This window comes from Jaculus jaculus, chromosome 8, assembly GCF_020740685.1.
Source record: "Jaculus jaculus isolate mJacJac1 chromosome 8, mJacJac1.mat.Y.cur, whole genome shotgun sequence".
Classification (NCBI taxonomy): domain Eukaryota; kingdom Metazoa; phylum Chordata; class Mammalia; order Rodentia; family Dipodidae; genus Jaculus; species Jaculus jaculus.
This window is the reverse complement of record NC_059109.1, coordinates 118342970-118364014: the sequence shown is the minus strand read 5'-3', so window position 1 is coordinate 118364014 and position 21045 is coordinate 118342970. Positions and strand designations below refer to the sequence as shown.

The 21045-nt window shown below is 49.2% G+C and overlaps 1 protein-coding gene across 1 annotated transcript in view; it reads right to left on the bottom strand.

Moving 5' to 3' along the window:
- Bpi (bactericidal permeability increasing protein) overlaps window positions 1–21045 on the bottom strand; it is a 46897-nt gene that overhangs the window by 19753 nt on the left and 6099 nt on the right. The window contains exons 4-9 of the mRNA XM_045157319.1: window positions 20187–20348; window positions 18755–18818; window positions 6578–6641; window positions 4604–4695; window positions 2249–2425; window positions 1238–1297 (exon numbers count right to left, since the gene is read on the bottom strand). Of these exons, the coding sequence (XP_045013254.1) occupies window positions 1238–1297; window positions 2249–2425; window positions 4604–4695; window positions 6578–6641; window positions 18755–18818; window positions 20187–20348 (619 nt within the window). The remainder of the gene's footprint in view (window positions 1–1237; window positions 1298–2248; window positions 2426–4603; window positions 4696–6577; window positions 6642–18754; window positions 18819–20186; window positions 20349–21045) is intronic.

Below are 21045 nucleotides of genomic sequence, written 5' to 3'. Positions count from 1 at the left end.
CTACCTCTGCCTCCCGAATGCTGGGATTAAAGGCATGCGCCACCACGCCCGGCTTATATATATTTCTAAAGCCCATCTTGCTCCAGCCATGCACAAACCCCTCCACTGCTCTTCAGTGACCTCCAGGCTGGCTCTGATCCCCTATCGACCTTTCTGGGCCTGTACTTACCCTTGTCCTCCAGGCACGCCATGCCCTTCCAGCTCCTCAGTGTACAGCACGCTCCCTTGCTGTGGAAAGCCCTCTGCGCTCTCTGTTCCCTGTCTGTGAATGCCTGCCCGTCCATTCTTCCCCAGCCTGGCTTTCCCTGCCTCAGCTCAGATGTCACCTTGTCACAGAGCAGTGCTGCCTTCAAGAGGAACTAAGGAGTACCTTGGAGGACTCTCCTCTCAGCCAGCCTCCCATCCTCCCTCAGGGAACCCCAGCCTGGATAAAAAATAAGGGCAACATGACCTTAGGGTAATGCCAACAATAGAGAGACTGTTGTAAATGGAATGACCTTCCCCTTCACTTCCTGTGTTAAAGCTCTCACTCTGAGTGAGGCTGACCTTGGACATGGGCCTCTGAAGAAGGGAGGATGAATGACGTGGTATGTGTGGGGCCCCAAGCTAACAGAATTAGTGCCCTTCTAAGAGGAGACACCCGTGTTTCTCCCTCCCCCTCTCCCCCATGCATTGAGGAAAAGCCATGTGAAGACACGGGGAGAAGGTATTTGGCTACCAGATAGGCCCACAGCATGTGCCCACCCCGACCCAGTGCTGGTCTTTCATTCTCCAAAACTGCCAGTGGTTTAAGCCACTTGCATGTGACAGAGGCCTGTCTTGTTCACCTCATTGCAAGTTGCCCATTTACCAGTTGATACCACCTGTCACCACCGTGTGGGTTTTGTGACTGTTTTGTGCACTGGAATGATATATTTTCTCTCTCTCTCTACAGGAGAAGGGCAGGCTCATCTGGAAGTTTCCCAGTCCTCCAGGCAGGAGGTGAGCACTCAGTGGAGAGTGGATGGATGGATGTATGGATGGATGGATGGATGGATGGATGGATGGATGGATGGATGGATGGATAAGCCCCAAACCTAACCTCACCCTCAGTCAGTGGGGCACTGGCAGTGTCTCTGGGCTGGGGCTGAAGCCACTTTCACTCCTTTTGGCTTGAAGGGGTCCTAATCCTCCAAGCAGGGCCCAGTTCCCCCCAGACCATCTCATGAATGGGCAGAGGAGACAAGTCCTTTCCTACCTCAGGCAGAAAGGTCCCGAGGAATTTGGTCGTCAGTCGGAATTTGGATCTGCTTGGCATCTGTCGTTGAGAGGAGAAAGAGATCTTGAGGGATTATGTTACAGGCTTGGGGAAGGCGCTCAGGCTGTGCAGGGCTGAGACACTGAATGCAACCACACAATGGCCAGGCCATGGTAGCACTGGTTCTTGGAGCCTGGACAGCAATGGGCCAGATGGTAGGCGTGGTCAGTGCAGGATGCCTCACCTCACTTAGCCCGCCTCCATGCCAATACCGTCCAATCAGAGCGGCCTGATGCTTTCCTCTCCTTAACAGCTCCCCACTCCCTGCAGCCCTTGAATCCTGAAGGACTCCAGCCATGAGGTGACTCCCCACTCTGAATAAGTGGGCGGCCCTTGGGTGGTCGTGTTTGTTTGCCCAGGGGGCACTCTGCATGCCTTCTACGGAGGTCAGAATTTGCTGGTCTTGAGGGGTGGTGTGTGCAAGGTTGGGATAGGGTGCAGCTAGTTGTGGACAGAAGGGTCACTTTGCCTCGCTCCTCAGTTCTGGCTGCAGCAAGCTGGCAGACAGACTCACCTGCCAGGGGAATTGAGGCCCAGAGTGGGACTCCACCATGGCACCATGACAGAGCCAGTGTGGATGAGGTGACAACGGGGAGGCCTAACCTGCTCTGTCTACGGTAAGGGTGACACACTCTCCTCAGGGGCCATGAGCTGTCTCCATTACCCTTGAAAGCAACTACGCCCTGTGCCCTGGGCTCTGGGCCTCTCGCATGGCTATTTGAGTTAATACTCAGGACAGATGCTGGTTATTGGTGGCTTCCTGATGTGTGTCCCAAGAGGTTGACTGCCTGAACTACTGACCTAGGGTCCCCCAGGTGAATACAGCCTCCCCCTCCCCCGACTCCTGACCCTCACAGCATCTTGAACCCATCCCAGCCCGGGCACCGGGTTCATACCCGCTGCACTTGGAGCCCAGTGCTCCTGGGTGCTGCCCACTGTCAGCCGGCTCACCATGTGGTCTCTGACGTCCATGTTCAGGACTCCGGCCTGGAGGTAGACACGCCCAGCTGTGTTGAAGTAGTAGTCGGAGATGCCCAGGTACACCATGCTGCTGCGGTTGGAGGGAAACGCCATGGCCGGCGGGGAGAAGGGAGGTGGACTTCGCTCGGCCAGACTGAAGAACTCCCCCTGGTGGCGGAGAGAAACCCGTGAGCCCAAGCCAACAGCTCCACCTCTCCATCCCGGGAGCAAAGATGGGGAGAGACAGCCACAGAGCACAAAGTGACAGCAGCTTCCAAGGGCACCTGGGTGCCTCACCACTGGCACCAGCTGGAGGGTGTGACTCCACTCACTGTACAAGGGAGGATCGTTTGGACACAGGCAAGGGACGTACCTTGCCCGAGGTCACAGAGCTGACAAGTGGCTGAGCCAGGACATCGAAACCCCTGGGGACTCAGCATCTAGCACACACTCCCCTTGCCACCGACCCGGCTCTGCCCTCCTTGTCAATCATCACAGCAGCCCTCAAAGGAACAACGAGGGCTGGAGAGATGGCCCAGCGGTTAAGACGCTTGCCTGCAAAGCCTAACGAGCGACCCCGGTTTGATTCCTCAATACCCGCATAAAAGCCACATGCAGAGTGGCACATGCATCTGGAGTTTGTTTGCAGTGGTAGGAGGCCCTGGTGCGCCCATTCTCTCTCTTCCCTCTAGCTTTCTCTGTCTGTCTCTCTCAAATAAATACCTGAATAATATATATTATATAAATTAATTAAAAATAAAATAAATATGTAAGCATATTTTTTAAAATAATTTTTTGTTCATTATTTATTTATTTATTTGACAGTGACAGACACAGAGAAAGGCAGAGAGAGAGAGAGAATGGGCACACCAGGGCCTCCAGCCACTGCACTGGACTTCCATGCAACATTTAAAGACAACAGGTGCCAGCTTTGATACAGACTATTAGGTAACAGAAATGGCGCAGTACCTATCCACCATGTGAAACGCCATCAGTGGGATCCAAATACTCTTTCCTCTGTGTGCGTGTGTGTGTGTGTGTGTGTGTGTGTGTGTGTCCCTCAGAACTAGGGACCTTGGAGGTCAACACGTTCCTATGATTGTCAGATCATTACTTCCAGAAGGTAAACAGACCTTGCCATTCACTGGGGACACTGTGGGTTGTTTAATCACTTAGGGAGCTGAGTGTGTGCATGTGTGTGCATGTGTGTGTGTGAGCGTTATGCGTGGTATACTGAGGCTAGTCCTGTGCATCCTAGCCAGTGTGACTGCTTCTTGCAGCAGGCTGCCATCAGCTGCTCTGTGTGGCAGAAGACAGCCAAAGAAGCCAGGGACGCTGCTTGCCGAGACCAGCGGCATCCCTGGCGTGGGCCAGGGCGGAGCACGCGTAATCATCTAACGTCCTCGGAGCCGGGTTTGCCGTCTGTTGTCGTCTGACCTGCACTTGTCCCTTCTGCTTTAAGGCTAGGCAGCGCTCACAACGGGCCATTATGAGTAGGAGCCATACACAACAGGAGCTTGGTGACGGTGAGGGGGTGTCCTCTGTCCATCCACCCATCCGTCCACCAAATACATGATGAGCATCAACTGTGCGCCAAACGTGATTCCAAGTGCTGCACAAATAGTAGTGAACAAAGCCGTCCCGGCCCAGCCCCTCCCGCTACAGTGTGTGTGCGCGCATGCTTGTGCGTGTGCACGTGTGTGTTGGTACTTAGTGTTTTTGTGAGAAATAAAGCCAGTGTAGAGGGAAGTAAGTGGAAGGAGCTATCTTAGCTAGAGTGGTCCGAGAAGGCGAGTAGAGAGAGGAAGGGCTGGGCTGGAGGGATGGCTCAGCGGTTAAGGCGTTTGCCTGCAAAGCCAAAGGATCCTGGTTTGATTCTCCAGGACCCATGTAAGCCAGATACACATGGTGGCACATGCGTCTGGAGTTCATTTACAGTGGCTGGAGGCCCTGGCGCACCCATTCTCTCTCTCTCTGTGTCTCCTCCAATCTCTCTCAAATAAATAAATAAATAAATATATATATATGTGTGTGTGTGTGTGTGTGTGTGTGTGTGTGTATATGTATATATTTTAAAAAAGAGAGGAAGGATGCAGGGCAGAGCTGTGTGCACAACCAGGGGACAGCACCCTGGGCAGAGACAACAGCAAGAGTGTGAAGGCCCTGGGCGGGGCCAGACACGGGCTCAGTGGTACGAGGGGCAGCATGCATGGCTGGAGCAAGGGCGAGGGGGCAGGTGGAGTGGAGTGGGACAGGTAGGGAAAGGTACAAGTCACCGTGAGACTGGTTGCCAAGGGTTACAAGGCGGCAGTGTGAGCGTACATGACTCTCGGGTGTAAGCCTCACCTTCATCTGGCCATCCACACCCTCTTCCGTGACTGTGACAGGCGCCACCAGATGATAGTCGATCCCGGCCACAGCGTCAACTTTGGCTGTCACTAGAGACAGAGACAATGGGCTGTGAGCTGGCTCCCATGGCAGCAGCCTCCAGTTATCCGAGGCTATTCCATTCCAACTCTACCTTTAGAAGAAGCGAGGGCACAGAATGCCTGCCTAGCATGTGCGAGGAGGCCCTGGGTTCCATCTGCAGCCACACACACACACACACACACACACACACACACACACACACACAGGGTTGGGCATAGAGGCAACATGCCTATAATCCCAGTATGTGGGCGATGGAGGATTGCTATGAATTATAGGCCATCCTAGGCTACAGAGTGAGACCCTTCCTGAGAAAAGAAAGAAGGGCTGGAGAGATGGCTTAGTGGTTAAGGCACTTGTCTGGGAAGCCTAAGGACCCAGGTTCGATTCCCCAGTATCCACGTAAGCCAGATGCACATGGTGGTGCATGCAACTGGAGTTCGTTTGCAGTGACCATTCTCTCTCCAATAAATATAAAAAATTATTTAAAAAAGAAACAAAAAGAAAAGGAAGGAAGGAATAAAGAAAGATGAAACTCATAGCCCACACTCATGGGCCATCTTACGTCCTTTCCCAGCAGTCCCTAACTCAACACTAACTCAAGGGGACAGAAAGCTGGCCTTGAATCCAACTCCGCAGCCTCAGACAAGCCCTTGCTCTCCTTCCTCCAAGCAGCTGCTGCTTGTCACGCGTGGAGGACGGAGGGGCAGGCGCATGGCCAATGCCCCGCACAACACAGACCAGAGAGTGGCCAGCAGCTGGGGTCCTGGCTCCGGCAGGCCGGGCAAGCGCTGGGCTGTGTGGTCTCTGTGCCAAGTGGAAGGCAGTGACAACTGAATGAACACTGGCCCCTTGTCAAGTCCTTCCTGCCCAAGTGGGAGGGGAGAGAAACTGAGGCCGCTCCATCCCACAGTCCCGGACAGCACAGGTGTCTTGCTCCTTCCTCTGAGTGGCTTTGGCACCTCAGACAAGTGTCTGCTCCTTTCCGAGCCTGTGGGGGTTTGGGGGTAACAAGTCTCCCATGGGCTCACGTGTTTGGATACTTACTCCCCAGTTAGTATGGCTGTTTGGGACAGCTGTGGGATCCTTAGGAGGTGGAGCCTTGCTGGAAGAAGTGGGTCGCTGGGGGCGGGTCTTGAGGGGTCACAGCCCAGCCCTGCTTGTCCCACTTCCTCCCTGATGATGTGACCCCCCCCCCCACCGTCAGCTCCTGCTGTGCATTCCCCACCGCGATGGACACATCCTCTGAGAAGTGTGAGCTGAAACAAACCCTTTCCTTCTGCACGCTGTTTCCGGTCAGGTATTCTGTTCCCACAGGGAGAAGCTGACTGACACAGAACCTCAGTTTCTTCAGGTGTAAAGTGGGCACAAGTCCAATGAAAGCCCACTCACAGCTGCTACCACTTTTGGCAGTTAATGGACCACCTGCGGGTGTTGTCCCTCCTTTTATTTTATTTTATTATTTATTTGTTTGTTTGCTTTTAGGTAGGGTCTCGCTCTAGCCCAGGCTGGCTTAGAATTCACTCTGTCTCAGGGTGGCCTCGAACTCACGGCGATCCTCCTACCTCTGCCTTCCCAGCGCTGGGATTAAAGGCATGCGCCACCATGCCCGGGTTGCCCTTCATTTTAAAGACGTGAAAAATGGAGGTCTAGAGGGGAGTGAGTGGCATCAGATCCCAGGCTGTGTGTGTCTCTGGCCTCGGAGGGTTGGGCTGTTGGCCCCGGCCTGGTTAGAGCAGAGTGGCCATGGGCTGCTTTTCCACTTCATGTCTGACTTACCACAAGTTCCTGGCCCACTGTCAGGGGAGTGGAACACTGTGCTCTGCCTCTCCCCTTCCCCATAACCTCTTCCATCCCTAGCCACGTGCCACTGGCTCCACGCCCAGCCCTCACCTGGCAGAGTCTGGACATAAGGCTGCAGCTTAGAGGACACAGACTTGGTCACAATCTTGCAGATCTAGAGGGAACCAAAGAAGTGATCAGTGAGGGCTTCCACAGTGAGAAATGTCCTCTGCGCATGATGGTCCAGACATGCTATTTTGGACTCTTTTCTGTGGCTACAGAAAAAATGTCCAAGAGCAAGAAAGTTACAGAGAACAGGTTTATTGAGCTTACAGTTCTGAAAAGCCCAAGGGCAGGGAGCCATCACGTGACATAAGGGCCTTCCTGGAGCATCACAGCAAGGTGTAGGACAGCCTTTGGCCAGACAGAGGTGTGTGCTCGCTTGGGTCTCTCTTCCTCTGCTTATCAAGCTACTGAGGCCTCATGGAGACTCATCTTCATTTCATTCATTCACTTGTTTCGCCGTTGTTACCTCCCAGAGGTCCCACCACTAAATACCATGAACATGTGGATTTGGGGATTAAGTTTCCAAAACATGTACCTATGGGAGAAGGCCACATTCAGTGCTTTTCTTTTTGTCAAGGTAGGGTTTTGCTCTAGCCCAGGCTGTCCTGGAATTCACTAGGTAGTCTCAGGTGGCCTTGAATTCACAGTGATCCTCCTACCTCAGTCTCCCATTTTTTAAAAAATATTTATTTATTTGCAAGCAGAGAGAGATAGAAAGAGAATGGGCACACCAGGGACTCTAGCCATTGCAAACGAACTCCAGACACATGTGCCCCTTGTGCAACTGGCTTACGTGGGTCCTGGGGAATTGAACCTGGGTCCTTTGTGCAGGCAAATGCCTTAACTGCTGAGCCATCTCTCTAGCCCTCAACCTCCCATTTTTTAAAAAAAATATTTTTATTAAGCTGGGTGTGGTGGCACACACCTTTAATCCCAGCACTTGGGAGGCAGAGGTAGGAGGATCACCATGAGTTCGAGGCCATCCTGAGACTACATAGTGAGTTCCAGGTCAGCTTGGGCTAGAGTGAGATCCTACCTCATAAAAACAAAAAAAGTATTTATTTATAAGAGAGAGACAGAGAGAATGGACATGCCTGTGGCCTCTGCAAATGAACTCCAGATGAATGTGCCACTCTGTGCATCTGGCTTTTACCTGGGAACTGAACCTAGGTTATTAGGCTTTGCAGGCAAGCGCCTAAACTGCTAAGTCATCTCTCCAGCCCAGTGCCGTTTTTTTAGTTGAAGTTTTTCTTCAAAATCATGTAGCTCATTAAGTGTTCATGCATATCTGTGTCCTGTATTTTTCCCTGATGTGGCACTTCCCTAATGGGTATTGATTTTAATTGTATTATAATGTTTTGTTCTTGTTGTAGTTAGTAGCCATCCCCTTCCCCTGCTTACCCATAAGCTCTTGTGTCTCAGACCCTTCCTAGGATGAGGTATGGCGGTCAGTGTCACTTTCCCTTCTCTGTGCTTTTGGGAGCAGAGGACAGACTCCAGACTCAAGTGTAGGTGGGCACCCTCGCCATTGCCTGTGGCTGGTGAAACCACTTCTGGTAGCTTCCCCATCCTGTGGCTCTCTGGGGAATAAACACTGGTCTGAGAACGGGGTGGAGCCCCATGCTGACTTTGTTTCTGGGACAATGACTCCATTTCCTTACCTGGGACATGGTGCATGTCAGACTACGGTGGCCCTTATAACTGACCAAAATTTTGCTTTCTGTAGAAATTTAGTTACCCTCTATCAACCATGGTCCAAAAACATTAAATGGAAAGTTTTAGAAGTGAACAATTTGCAAGTTTTAAATAACGCACCATTCTGAGAAGCGTGATGAGATCCCGCACATCTCACTGGAGCCTCAGATCTCTCCTGTGCCCTGTGTACCCAGCAGTGCACGCTGCCTGCCTGTTCGTCATTCTGGTCATCTGATTCCCGCCCAAGTACCTCAGCACCTGTGTTCTACTAACCCAGATTTTACTTAGTAATGAGCCCAGGGCACAAGAGTAGTGATGCTGGCAATTTTATAACAATGCATGTGCTTCTGCCACAGGCCATACTCATTTAAGATGTGTTTTTTTTTGAGGGGGGTGGGCTGGAGAGATGACTCAGTGGTTAAGGTGTTTGCCTGCAGAGCCTAAAGACCTGGGTTCAATTCCCTAGTGCCCATGTAAAGCCAGATAAACAAGGTGGCTCATGTGCCTGGAGTTTGTTTGCAGTGGCTAGAGGCCCTGGTGTGCTTATCCTCTTTCTCTCTCTCAACTAACTAAATAAATAAATAAAATATTTAAAACTATGTGCTTCTGGGCAGGTACAGGAACTGAGGTTTGTCCTTAAAGGCTGGAAAAGGCTTGAATGTGGATCCCGTGGAAAAATCCAGGGACAAATACAGGACACAGATATGCATGAACACTTAATGAGCTACATGATTTTGAAGAAAAACTTCAACTAAAAAAAGGCACTGGGCTGGAGAGATGACTTAGCAGTTTAGGCGCTTGCCTGCAAAGCCTAATAACCTAGGTTCAGTTCCCAGGTAAAATGTGGATCCTGGTTTTTAACAAAGGAGAATGTGAGGGACTAAGTAAGAAGAGGAATGCTAGCTGAGTATCAGCTTTCATCTTTCTCTGCTTCCTGACAAGAGATTCAATGTGACTAGCTGCCTCATGTTTCTGCTGCTCCACCTTCCCCGCCATGCTGGGCTGCACCCTCAAAACAGGAGCTAAACCCTTCCTTCAAGTTGTTTTTGTCAGGTATTCTGTTGTAGCAATGAGAAAATAACTAATACAATCCCAATAGACCAGACAGGGGAAGGAAGCGAGGGATGTTAGGAATTAAAGACACACGGACATCAATAAGGAAAGAACAAATGTAGTCATGGCTACAAGACCCAAGACCTCTGGGTCATAATTAAGAGATAGGCCGGGGCGGGGGGCTGGGGCGGTGGCTTAGTGGCTTAGGTGCCTGCCTGCAAAGCCTAAGAACTCAGGTTTGAATCTCCAGGTCCTACGTAAGCCAGATGCAGGGACGCCAGCATACAGTGTTGCACATGCACATGTACACAAGGGGGTTTGTCTGCAGTGGCTGAAGGCCCTGGCGTGCCTCTGTTCTCTCTCTGCCTCTTTCTCTTTCTCCCTCTCAAAATAAACTTAAAAACAATAAAAAAAAATATAAAAGAGATAAGCCTAGGAAACTATAGGGTAGAAAAGGGAGCGGAGGAGATACAGAGTAAAGGCACAGGAAAACTGCTCAATGAAATAATAGTAGAAACTCCCCAAGTCTAGGGGAAGGAATGGGTATCTAAGTGCATGAGGCAATTAAAATCCAAACAAGGGGCTTGAGAGATTGCTTAGTGATTAAGGCACTCGCCTGTGAAGCCTAAGGACCTAGGTTCGATTCCCTAATACCCAGGTAAGCCAGATGCAGAAGGTGGCACATGTGTCCGGAGTTCATTTGTGGTGGCTGGAAGCCCTGGCACACTCATTCTCATTCTCTGTCTCTCTCTCTCCCTCTCTCAAATAAATAAATTTTAAAAAACATTAAAAAAATCCCAAATATATATAACCAGCAAAGAACCTTCTCAAGTAATATTATAACTCATGTCAAGAATACAGAACAAAGACAGGAGAGTGAAAGCTATAAGAGAGAAGTTTCAAGCTAATTACAAAGGCAAGTTCACCAGAATAAAATCAGACCCTCAGCTGAGACCCCAAGGGCAAGGAGAATATGGACTGATGTATTTCATGCTCTGAACAAAGTTACTGCCAACCAAGAATATTATATGAAGCAATTTCATCCTTTAAAATCAAAAGTGAAATAAACACCTTCCAAGAGAAACACAAACTAAAGAAATTCTTGACCACAGAGCCACAAGATATGTTGAGGGGTGCTACACAGAGAAGAACAATAACGATCTATACAGGCATAAGAGCTCAGGGACGAGTAAATCTCACTAAGAGAATAGATAAACAAATGAGAAGTAGAAAAGAATCAAACATTATTAACTCAGTAAGCCAGATACTCTCTAAGATTAAAAACAAAAGAAGGGGGATGGAGAGGTGGCTTAGCGGTTAAGCACTTGCCTGTGAAGCCTAAGGATCCCGGTTCGAGGCTTGTTTCCCCAGGACCCACGTTAGCCAGATGCACATGGGGGCACACGCGTCTGGAGTTTGTTTGCAGTGGCTGGTGGCCCTGGCATGCCCATTCTCTCTCTCTCTCTCTCTGCCTCTTTCTTTCTGTCTGTTGCTCTCAAATAAATAAATAAAAATAAACAAAACAATTAAAAAACAAAAGGAGGGCAGGGAGATGACTCTCCAGTCAAAGGCAATTGCTTGCAAAGCCTGATGGCCTGAGTTCAATTCCCTGGTACCCACATATAAAACCAGATGCATAAAGTGGTGCATGCATCTGGAGTTTGCTTGCAGTGGCAGGAGGCCATGGTGCACCCCTCCACACTCTCTGCTTGCAAATAAATAAAAAATTTTTTAGGCACAAAAACAGACATGTAGATCAGTGGAACAGATTAGAGGACCCAGATGTAAGCCCAAGTAGCTATAGCCACCTGATATTCGATAAAAATGCCAAAAATACTCATTGGAGAAGAGACAGCCTCTTCAGCAAATGGTGTTTTGAAAACTGGATAAATATCTGCAGAAGGATGAAAATAGATTCTTCTCTCTCGCCATGCACAAGTATTAAGTCCAAATGGATTAAAGAACTTAACATCAGACCGGAAACTCTGAAACTGCTAGAGGAAAAAGTAGGGGAAACCCTTCAACATATTGGTCTTGGCAAAGACTTTCTGAATACAACCCCAATTGCTCAGGCAATAAAACCACAGATTAACCACTGGGACCTAATGAAATTACAAAGATTTTGCACCGCAAAGGACACAGTGAAAAAGCAAAGAGGCAACCTACAGAATGGGAAAAAATCTTCGCCAGCTATATATCTGATAGAGGATTAATATCTAGGATATACAAAGAACTCAAAAAGTTAAATAATAAGGAATCAAACAAGCCAATCAAAAAATGGGCTATGGAGCTAAATAGAGAGTTCTCAAAGGAAGAAATACAAATGGCATATAAGCATCTAAAAAAATGTTCTACATCACTAGTCATCAGGGAAATGCAGATTAAAACTACACTGAGATTCCATCTCACCCCTGTCAGATTGGCCACCATCATGAAAACAAATGATCATAAATGTTGGCGGGGATGTGGAAAAAAAGGAACCCTTCTGCACTGCTGGTGGGAATGCAATCTGGTCCAGCCATTGTGGAAAACAGTGTGGAGGTTCCTAAAACAGCTAGAGATTGATCTACCATATGACCCAGCTATAGCACTCCTAGGCATATATCCAAAGGACTCATCTCATTTCCTTAGAAGTACATGCTCAACTATGTTTATTGCTGCTCAATTTATAATAGCTGGGAAATGGAACCAGCCTAGATGTCCCTCAACAGATGAGTGGATAATGAAGATGTGGTACATTTATACAATGGAGTTCTACTCAGCGGTAAAGAAAAATGAAGTTATGAAATTTGCAGAAAAATGGATGGACCTGGAAAGTATTATACTAAGTCAGGTAACCCAGGCCCAGAAAGCCAAGCGCCACATGTTCTCTCTCATATGTGGATCCTAGCTACAGATGACTGGGCTTCTGTGTGAGAATGAAAATACTTAGTAGCAGAGGCCAGTAAGTTGAAAAGGAGACATAAAGGGTGGAGAAAGGAAGGGAGGAGGATACTTAATAGGTTGATATTGTATATATGTAATTACAATGATTGTAATGGGGAGGTAATATGATGGAGAATGGAATTTCAAATGGGAAAGTGTGGGGGTGGGGAGGGAGGGAATTACCATGGGATATATTTAATAATCATGGAAAATGTTAATAAAAATTAAAAAAAAATAAATAAAAATTTTTAATGAAAGGAGAAGTTCATATATACTTCTCAGTAATTACCCTAGATATAAATGGACTTAACTCTTCAATTAAAAGACATGGACTGGCTGAGTGGATTAAAAAATAAGATCCAAGTATTTGCTGTTAACAAGAAACTCATTTCACTGGCAAAGAAACATAAATTAAAGGATGGAAATGGTATCCCAGCAGACAGAATCTCAGGGCAAACAGAAGCAGCTGGAGCCGTAGCTGATCACACAGACTTCACACTAAAGTTAGTTAGAAGACATAAAGACGGCTGCTGCACAGATGACGGTCCAGCAGGGAGTTGTAATGATTATACACACACATGCACGGAATGGGTGGTTCTCCCAATCATATAAGACAAACACTACCGGACATGAAGGGACAGGTTGAGTCCAGAAAACAGTGTGAGCGGGTGACTTCAATGTCCCGTTCTCATCAATAGATAGATTATCCAGAGGGTGCCTCCACCTCCACATAAAGACAGAAACTCAGAGTTAACCCGCATGACAGATTAAATTGGATTTAGTAGGCATCTGCATAGCATTTCATTAATTTCAACAACTGTGGGGTACACAGTCTTCTGAACAGCCCACAGGCTTTCTCTAAAATATATCACATGTTAGCAAACACACACACACACACACACACACACACACACACACACACACACACACCAGAGCTAGAGAGATGGCTCAGCACTTAAAGGTGCTTGGTTGAAAGGCCTGATAGCCTAGATTCTTTTCCCTAGTACCCATGTAAAGCCAGATGCACTATGTGGCACATGCATCTGAAATTTATTTGCAGTGGCACACAGCCCTGGCATGCCCATACTCACTCTCTCTGTCTGCCTGTTATTCTCTGTCTTGCTCTTTCAAATAAACAAATAAAATTAAAAACAACAAATAACTTCGTTTTCTTATTAGATCATAGTGCAATAAAACTATGACTCCATTGCAGGAGAAACGACACAGACACATGAAGATTGAACAATCTGGATGACTGAAGAAATCAGCAAGGAGATTTAAAAATTTTGAGGCTCGATGGAAAGCACAGTTTACCAGAACCTTTGAGATATGACAAAGAGTTCTAGGAGGGAAGCTTACCACTGTGAACGATCACTTTAACAAAGCAGAGAGATTTCAAATGAATAATCAAATATTCCACCCCCTGCCCGGGAGAAGCGCTGTGGGAGCTCCTCTTGGAAAGGGGCTGGGGCATGCAGCAGTGAATCCCTCAGGTCCTGGGCTTTTCCTCATGGGGAGAGTCCTTACTACTAGTGCGGTCTCAGTGCCTGTTACAGATCTATTGAGGTTCATCTGAGAGGAGATAGCATCTATAAAGAACTTGAAAAAAATCAAAAGAATAGATCATTCAAACAAGAAAGGGGAAAATGAACTGAACAGACATTTTTCAAAAGAAGTAGAAATTGGCAATAAACACATGAAAAAGTGTCTGGCATCCTTAGCATCAGGGAAATGCAAATCCAAACTACGCTAAGGGGAAGGGGACCAACGACAATGGAAAACCACCACAAGATCCGTTCCCACCCCGTCAGAATGGCCATCAGCGAGAAGACGAATGAGGACTTCTGGGTAAGGTGGCGGCATAGGAGTCACACCGAGCCAGCCTAGGGAGGGATTTAAGCAAAACCACAGCAAAATACACTTTCCTTCCAAAAAGTGAAGGGGTATAGGATTTGACTGGCCACAGTAGAGCAGCAGGAGAGACCAAGATCTACCAGAAAGAAGGAAACTGGCCAGAACCCCACAGAAGTGCTTGTGTGTCTGCCTGGCCCAGCGCCGAGCTGCAGGAGCAAAGACCGAACAGGGGGATTTTGCAGCCTCATCAAACCTCGTGGGGAGACAGCAGAGATCAGCTAAGGAGCTGCTGGAAGGGCCAGGTGGGACCAGCTGAGCAGTTCCAGTACAACTCCAGGCAACTCTAGGCTTCCTGCACTCTCCCATCCCCCAACCATGAACTCCAGAGGACGCCTTCAAGACCCCAGGGGCAGGGCATCCAGCACAGGTGATCAGAACAGCAGCCCCGCAGCAAAACACGGAGGGATCGAGGTGGGCACTCAGCATTGGTGAGATTGTTGGAAGCCACTCCAAAAGAAGGTGTTGACTACTGGGATGACCCAAAAGTCAACATAGTGCTGAGAAGAAGTGATGGAGGAGTGTCCAACACTGAAACATCTCTATTACACCCTCCAAGACTCAGGGTCCATTGTGGAAGAGGTGGTGGAAAGAATGTAAGAGTCAAAGGAAGGGTAGGACTCCTTACAATACAACTGTCCAGACAGAAACTGGCGTTGACATCCACCTTGCAGTGCCTAGCAATACCTTCACCTCATAATAGGAGAAAAAGACAATGACATCAAAGTAAAAGAGAGACCAACAGAGAGAGGGAGGGTATATGATGGAGAGTGGAGTTGTGAAGGGGAAAGTGGGGGAAGGGGAGGAAATTATCATGGCTTATTTAAGTATAGAAGTTGCCAATAATAAAATTATACCTTACAAAAAGAAGAAAACAATGACAACCAATGAGGGAGAGGATGGAGGACAAAGAGGAACTCTTTTTTTTTATAAAGTTGTTTTTTTTTAACTTTATTTTTATTTGTTTATTTGAGAGAGAGACAGAGAAAGAGGCAGAGAGAGGGAGAGAGAGAATGGGAGCGCCAGGGCCTCCAGCCATTGCCAACAAACTCCAGACATGTATGCCCCCTTGTGCATGTGGCTTACGTAGGACCTGGAGAATTGAACCTGGGTTCTTAGGCTTCACAGGCATGTGCCTTAACCGCTAAGCCATCCCTCCAGCCCCAAAGAGGAACTCTTCTATACTGCTGGTGGGGATGTGAACTAGTACAGCCACTATGGAAGCCAGTGTGTAGGTTTCTTGAAGATCTAAAAACAGGGGCTGAAGAGAGATGGCTTAGCAGTTAAGGTGCTTGCCTGCAAAGCCTAAAGATCCAGGTTCAATTCCCCAGTGCCTACATAAGCCAGATGCACAAGGTGGTGCATGTGTCTGAAGTTAGTTTGCAGTGGCTGGAGGCCTTGGTGTGCCCATTCTCTCTCTCTGCTTGCAAATAAAAAACACACCCACAAGGTCAGGAGAGATGGCTTAGCGGCTAAATGCTTGCCTGTGAAGCCTAAGGACCCTGGTTCGAGGCTTGATTCTCCAGGACCCACGTTAGCCAGATGCACAAGGGGGTGCACGCGTCTGGAGTTCGTTTGCAGTGGCTGGAGGCCCTGGTGCGCCCATTCTCTCGCTCTCTCTCTATCTGCCTCTTTCTCTCTCTGTCGCTCTCAAATAAATAAATAAAAATGAACAAAAAAAAAAACACCCACATATGAAAATGTGGCATTTATACACAATAGCATTTTACTCAGCTATAAAGAATAACATTATGTCACTTGTAGGAAAGTGGATGGGACTAGAGATTATGCTAAGTGAAATAAACCAGACTCGGAGACCAAACATTCCAAGTTCTCTCTCATATGTAGAATCTAGGATGTAGAAAAAGTCATGAGAACAAAAGTGGGATTGTTTGGGAAGAGGAAGAGGACTAGGGGAGGGGGAAGTAAGACGGCAATAGGGTGCTGAATACAATTGAAGTATGATACATACATGGATGAAAATCTCATCATGAAACCCATCATTTTATATAATTATTATATGCTTATAAGAAGAGCTCATCATGTTGGGACCGTTTGTTTGTGAGCAACAAGACGGACGGAACGTAGGCCACAGCTTCCTCCAACTGGCAGGGACTGGACTGACACATTTCTCCCCTCGTCTCCTGGCTGCCCATGGCTGCAGGAGACCTTGTGGCCTCCGCTCTCCCTGTCCTTTGAGGGAGGACTCGCTCCTCCACTTTCCCCGAGCCGCTGAGCCTTGGGCATGGGCTCCTGGCTGCCCCTTTTCTGGGCGCTCTCCTCAAGCCCACCACAGGCCACATTCCTCAGGAGAAGCTGCACCCCGTCCCACATCCAAGAAGGGATGAGCCCAGCTGCCCCCAGTACTGACTACTCTTTAAGACACCCTTTCTGGCCCCTCCCTCTTGCTTTGCTGCCGAGGACTACCCCCCTCCCCATAGACTGCCTGCCCCAATCTGGTTCCCACACTTGCAAGGGATGGAGGGAAGCCCCAAGAAGTCATCTCCACTCTTCCTAGAATATGGCTCTCACCAGCTTTCAGCCCAAAGGAGGAAGGAGGGAGGGAAAGAGGGGAGGAGAGGGGAAGAAGGGAGAGAGGAGGACGCTGGCTTCCCCTGCGCGCCTCTGTCACGTGGCACTCTGGAGGTCCCGAGAGCACATGGAATGTCCCCCTCCAGGGCCCCTATGCGGCCTCTCCCGGTAGCCCAGGCTGAGAGGGGACAAGAGAACAATGGGACACTCACTAGTACTGTCCTGATCACCCACTGGTCAAAAGCTGCAAGTCTGGCATGGAGCCTGGCTCACTGCTACCAGCTCCCTTCCTCATCTGCCCTGCCCCGCGCCTGCCCGCTGCCTTGGCCAATCTCCAGCTGACGCTCGAGCTCCAGGCCACTTCCTGCCCTGCTGGTGGCCATGCCTCACTCCTGGGCCCTCAGTCCAGGCCTCCTGCCAGGCAGGCGCACAGCTCGGCTCTGCTGATACTCCCTAAGGTCACTCTGCAGGAAAATGGGGGAAATGGTGTCACCTCCCTCTTGAGGACTCAGGGCTAGAAAGCATATAGAGGGCATCTTGCCAAGGTACACCAGTGTGTGTGGGGGGGCACCTCTTCACTCTCACCATCATCTCCACACTTTCTAGTGGGCCCCTCCTAATGGCAGCAAGAAATAATCTGGGTTGGAGAGATGGCTTAGTGGTTAAGGCATTTGCCTGCAAAGCCAAAGGACCCAGGTTCAATTCCCCAGGGCCAGAGGCATGCATCTGGAGTCTATTTGCAGTGGTTGGAGGCCCTGATACACCTATTCTCTCTCTCTCTCAAATAAAAAAAAAAATGTTAAAAGGAAGAAATAATTGTTGGTGGAGCTAAGTTTATCTCAACCTACCTCTTAGACTTAGTGACACAGGATGCTGCTATGGTGCCCAGTCCAGGGGGACATGTGTTCTACATCATCTTATGGCCCCACCTTAATGAAGGAAGTGTTTGGGACCCCACTTTACAGACAGGGATACTGAGGCTCAGAAAGGTCAAGTCACTTGTTCAAGGGGACCTAGCTCCTCATCCAGGGATTCTGACCCTAACCAGTTCTATTTATTTATGAGAGAGAGAGAGGGAGAGAGATAGAGAGAGGCAGATAGATAGAGAGAGAATGGGCACATCAGGACCTCTAGTTGCTGCAAATGAGCTCCAGATGCATGCATCACTTTATGCATCTGGCTTATGAGGGTACTGGGGAATTGAACCTGGGTCCTTTGGCTTTGCCAACAAGTGCCTTAGCCACTGAGTCATCTCTCTGGCCCACTAACCAGTTCTATTATAGGCTGTTAGGCTTCTTGATAGCCATGTATGAATTTCTCTCTCTTTCTTTCTCTCCCCCCCACCCCCGAGAAAGTCTTGCTATATCACCCTAGCTGCTCTGGAACTTAGTGTATAGACTAGGCTGGCCTCCAACTTGCACTGACGCTGACCCCCCACACATCTGCCTCTGCAGTGCTGGAATTACAGACATACACTGCTGCCACACCCAGATGAATTTCCTTTCTGTAAAGTTTTAACAGTTTTTTTGTTCCCCAGTAGATTGCCCCTTTTGGTGGATATTTCCTACCTGTAACAAGAAAGCCCACCAGGCTGCACCCTCCCGTGGTCTCCTGCCCCAACTCTTGGCCTCCCCAGTCATCCACACGACAGTGCGGATCTCATCACATCACCCACCTGTCTAAAACCCTCAACGGCTGCCCACTGGAAGCTCACTGGCCTCTGACACAGACCCGGGTGACCCTGAGGATTGGTTGTTAAGGGAAAACTAGCTCAACGGTGGAAGAAGGTGGTGTGGAGAGGCTGAGACGGGAGTGGCAGCGCGGCCAGCGTGCAGCACCCTGCTCCACGTCCTCAGTGGTGTGTGCTGTGAGGCGGAGGGAGGCCAGTGCGGTGGACAAGCAGGTCAGCGGGGAGAAGCCGGAGGCCAGCAGGCGGTACGGGAAGGGTCACTGCGGGCGGGAGGCGGCCCTCTCCTGTGATCTCTGCGGGCTCCTCCGTAATGCACACAGTGCCCCGTGGGTCTCTGGGGCTGGGCTTGTGGTTTCAGAATTGAAGGTGGATGGCTCTTGGCCATGGGGGTGGGGGAAGCCTCTGAGCCCTCTTACCTTGTTATGGATGATGTTTCGCAGTGAAGACTCGATTTTATTGTGGAAGAGACGGATCAGCCACCTGAAGGTTGACATGTGGGGACAGTGACCTACTTCTTTTTTTTTTTTTAATTTTTTTGCTGTATGTTATTATTTCCTTAATAGCTGCAGGCCAGCTCCTGCCCAAACCCTATACCCATCTCCCTGCACACCATCCAGGATGGTCTGCCTCGTCCCCTGGAACCTCTGCTCCCTCCCACACTGCCTCGGTACCTGTTGTTCCCATTGCCCAAACACCCCCTGTCCCCACGTCTATCTAATGACCGCCACCTACTGAGTCTTCCCATCTCAGTTCAAATGTCATTTCCTCCAGCCCCCAGATGGGACCAGAGCCTCCTGTTCTGTGTTCACAGCGTCCTGTACCTTCTCTTAGTATTTATGCCCTTTTACACTTTATAAGTAAACTGTTCATTGACTCGTTGAAGTGACTGTGGCCCCCACTGGGCCAGGGCCTTTAAGAGAATGGGGCTGAGAGTCTGAGTTCACACTAGAACAGAGCTGATCACTCAGTAGCTATGGAAACATTATTTTCTCTCCATTCTGGGCCTTGGAAAGTAGGATTAATAGACCAACTTCACTGTGTGCGTCGCATGAGATGGGTCTAGTTGCTATAGCTTGCTGCTGAGATTTTTTTTTTTTTTGGCTTTCTAAGGTAGGGTTTCACTCTAGCCCAGGCGGACCTGGAACTTACTATGTAGTCCCAGGGTTGCCTCGAACTCACAGTGATCCTTCTACCTCTGCCTCCCAAGTGCTGGGATTAAAGGTGTGCACCACACTTAGCTGCTGCTGAGTTGTTTTTTTTAAGAGCAAGAGAGAGTGGCAGAAACACACACACACACACACACACACACAGGTGCACCAGGGCCTCGGCCACTGCAATCACATGCCAGACACTTGCGCCACCTAGTGGGCATGTGTAATTTTGCACTTGTCTCACCTTTATGTGTCTGGCTTATGTGGGATCTGGAGAGTGATCAAACATGGGTCCTTAGGCTTTGCAGGCAAGTGCCGTAACTGCTAAGCCATTTCTCTAGCCTTGCTGCTGAATTTTTATTGGTGCCTGTGGGTTTCCTGCCCAGGTTGCCTGGGCCTGGCACAGAGTGGACTTTCATTAGGTGATTGTGGGATGCGTGGATGAATGCTTACAGGTTTAGGGTGTGAATTCTATAATGGAGTGCTCTGCATGAGCCTGGGGTACAGAACGTGCTCAGGGCTAAGTGAATATTGAGTGACCTGTACCTTGATGCAGGGACAATAATGTCTACCCTTTGTGGCCCTGCCCCATCCCCACTGAGCACTGATAAGGCCTCACTGAGTTTCTTGATGGCAGGGATTCGGGGGACAACCTCCTCCAGGACCCCTTCTCCCACCACAGTCCCAGGAGACATACCCCAGTTTGCTGCCTGAGATGCGCAGGTGGACACTGTCGATGTGGTTGATGCAGCGCGAGCAGGTGACTGTGATGTAGCCTGTGGAGGGCTTCCTGCCCAGCTTCAGCTCCGCTGAGATGGAGACACCTTCAATGTTCAGGCCAAACATGCCACCAGCTTTGCTGAAGAAAGACACAGAGGAGGTAACCTGGAGGAGTGCTTTCGTCCCAGTACCTCACATCAGTGCTGGACAGCAGGTTCCCTGTTGTTTCCCACTCCAGGGGGCTGGTGGAGGCCAGAAAGAAGAGGCAGCTTGTTCAAGGCCACACAGAACTGAATGGTAGTTATTGTAACCTGAAGTCTGGGCCTGTGTCTGCCTGGCCCTTGCTGTGTGGCTTTGTGCATGCTTCCTAAACTTTCTGGGCTTCTGTTTCCTGTCCAGACCCTGGACAGGCAGTGGAACCCCATCGTGTGTGTCTCGGTTTGTGTCACTCTAAATGTGAGTGTTTGGAGCCAATGACTTTTAAGCAATTTCCACCCCATTAATTAATGATGTTAATTAACTGACCCCTCTTGGCAGGAGACATCCACTCTTTGCCACTGTTGTGGCTTGAATGTGAAATGTCCCCCTACAGGTTCTTGTGTTTGAACACTTGATTCCCAGCAGGTGGCACTGTTTGGGGAGGCTGTGGAACTTTTAAAAGGCAGAGCCTTGCTGGAAGAAGTAGGTCACTGAGGGCAGGTTGGACAGTTTTACAGCCCCCACCTTATTTTCTGTTCACTCTCTCTGCTTCCTGACTGTGGATACAATGTGAACAGCTGGCATCCTGTTCCTGCCACCATGATGGACTGTATTCCCTGAAACTGAGAACCCAAATA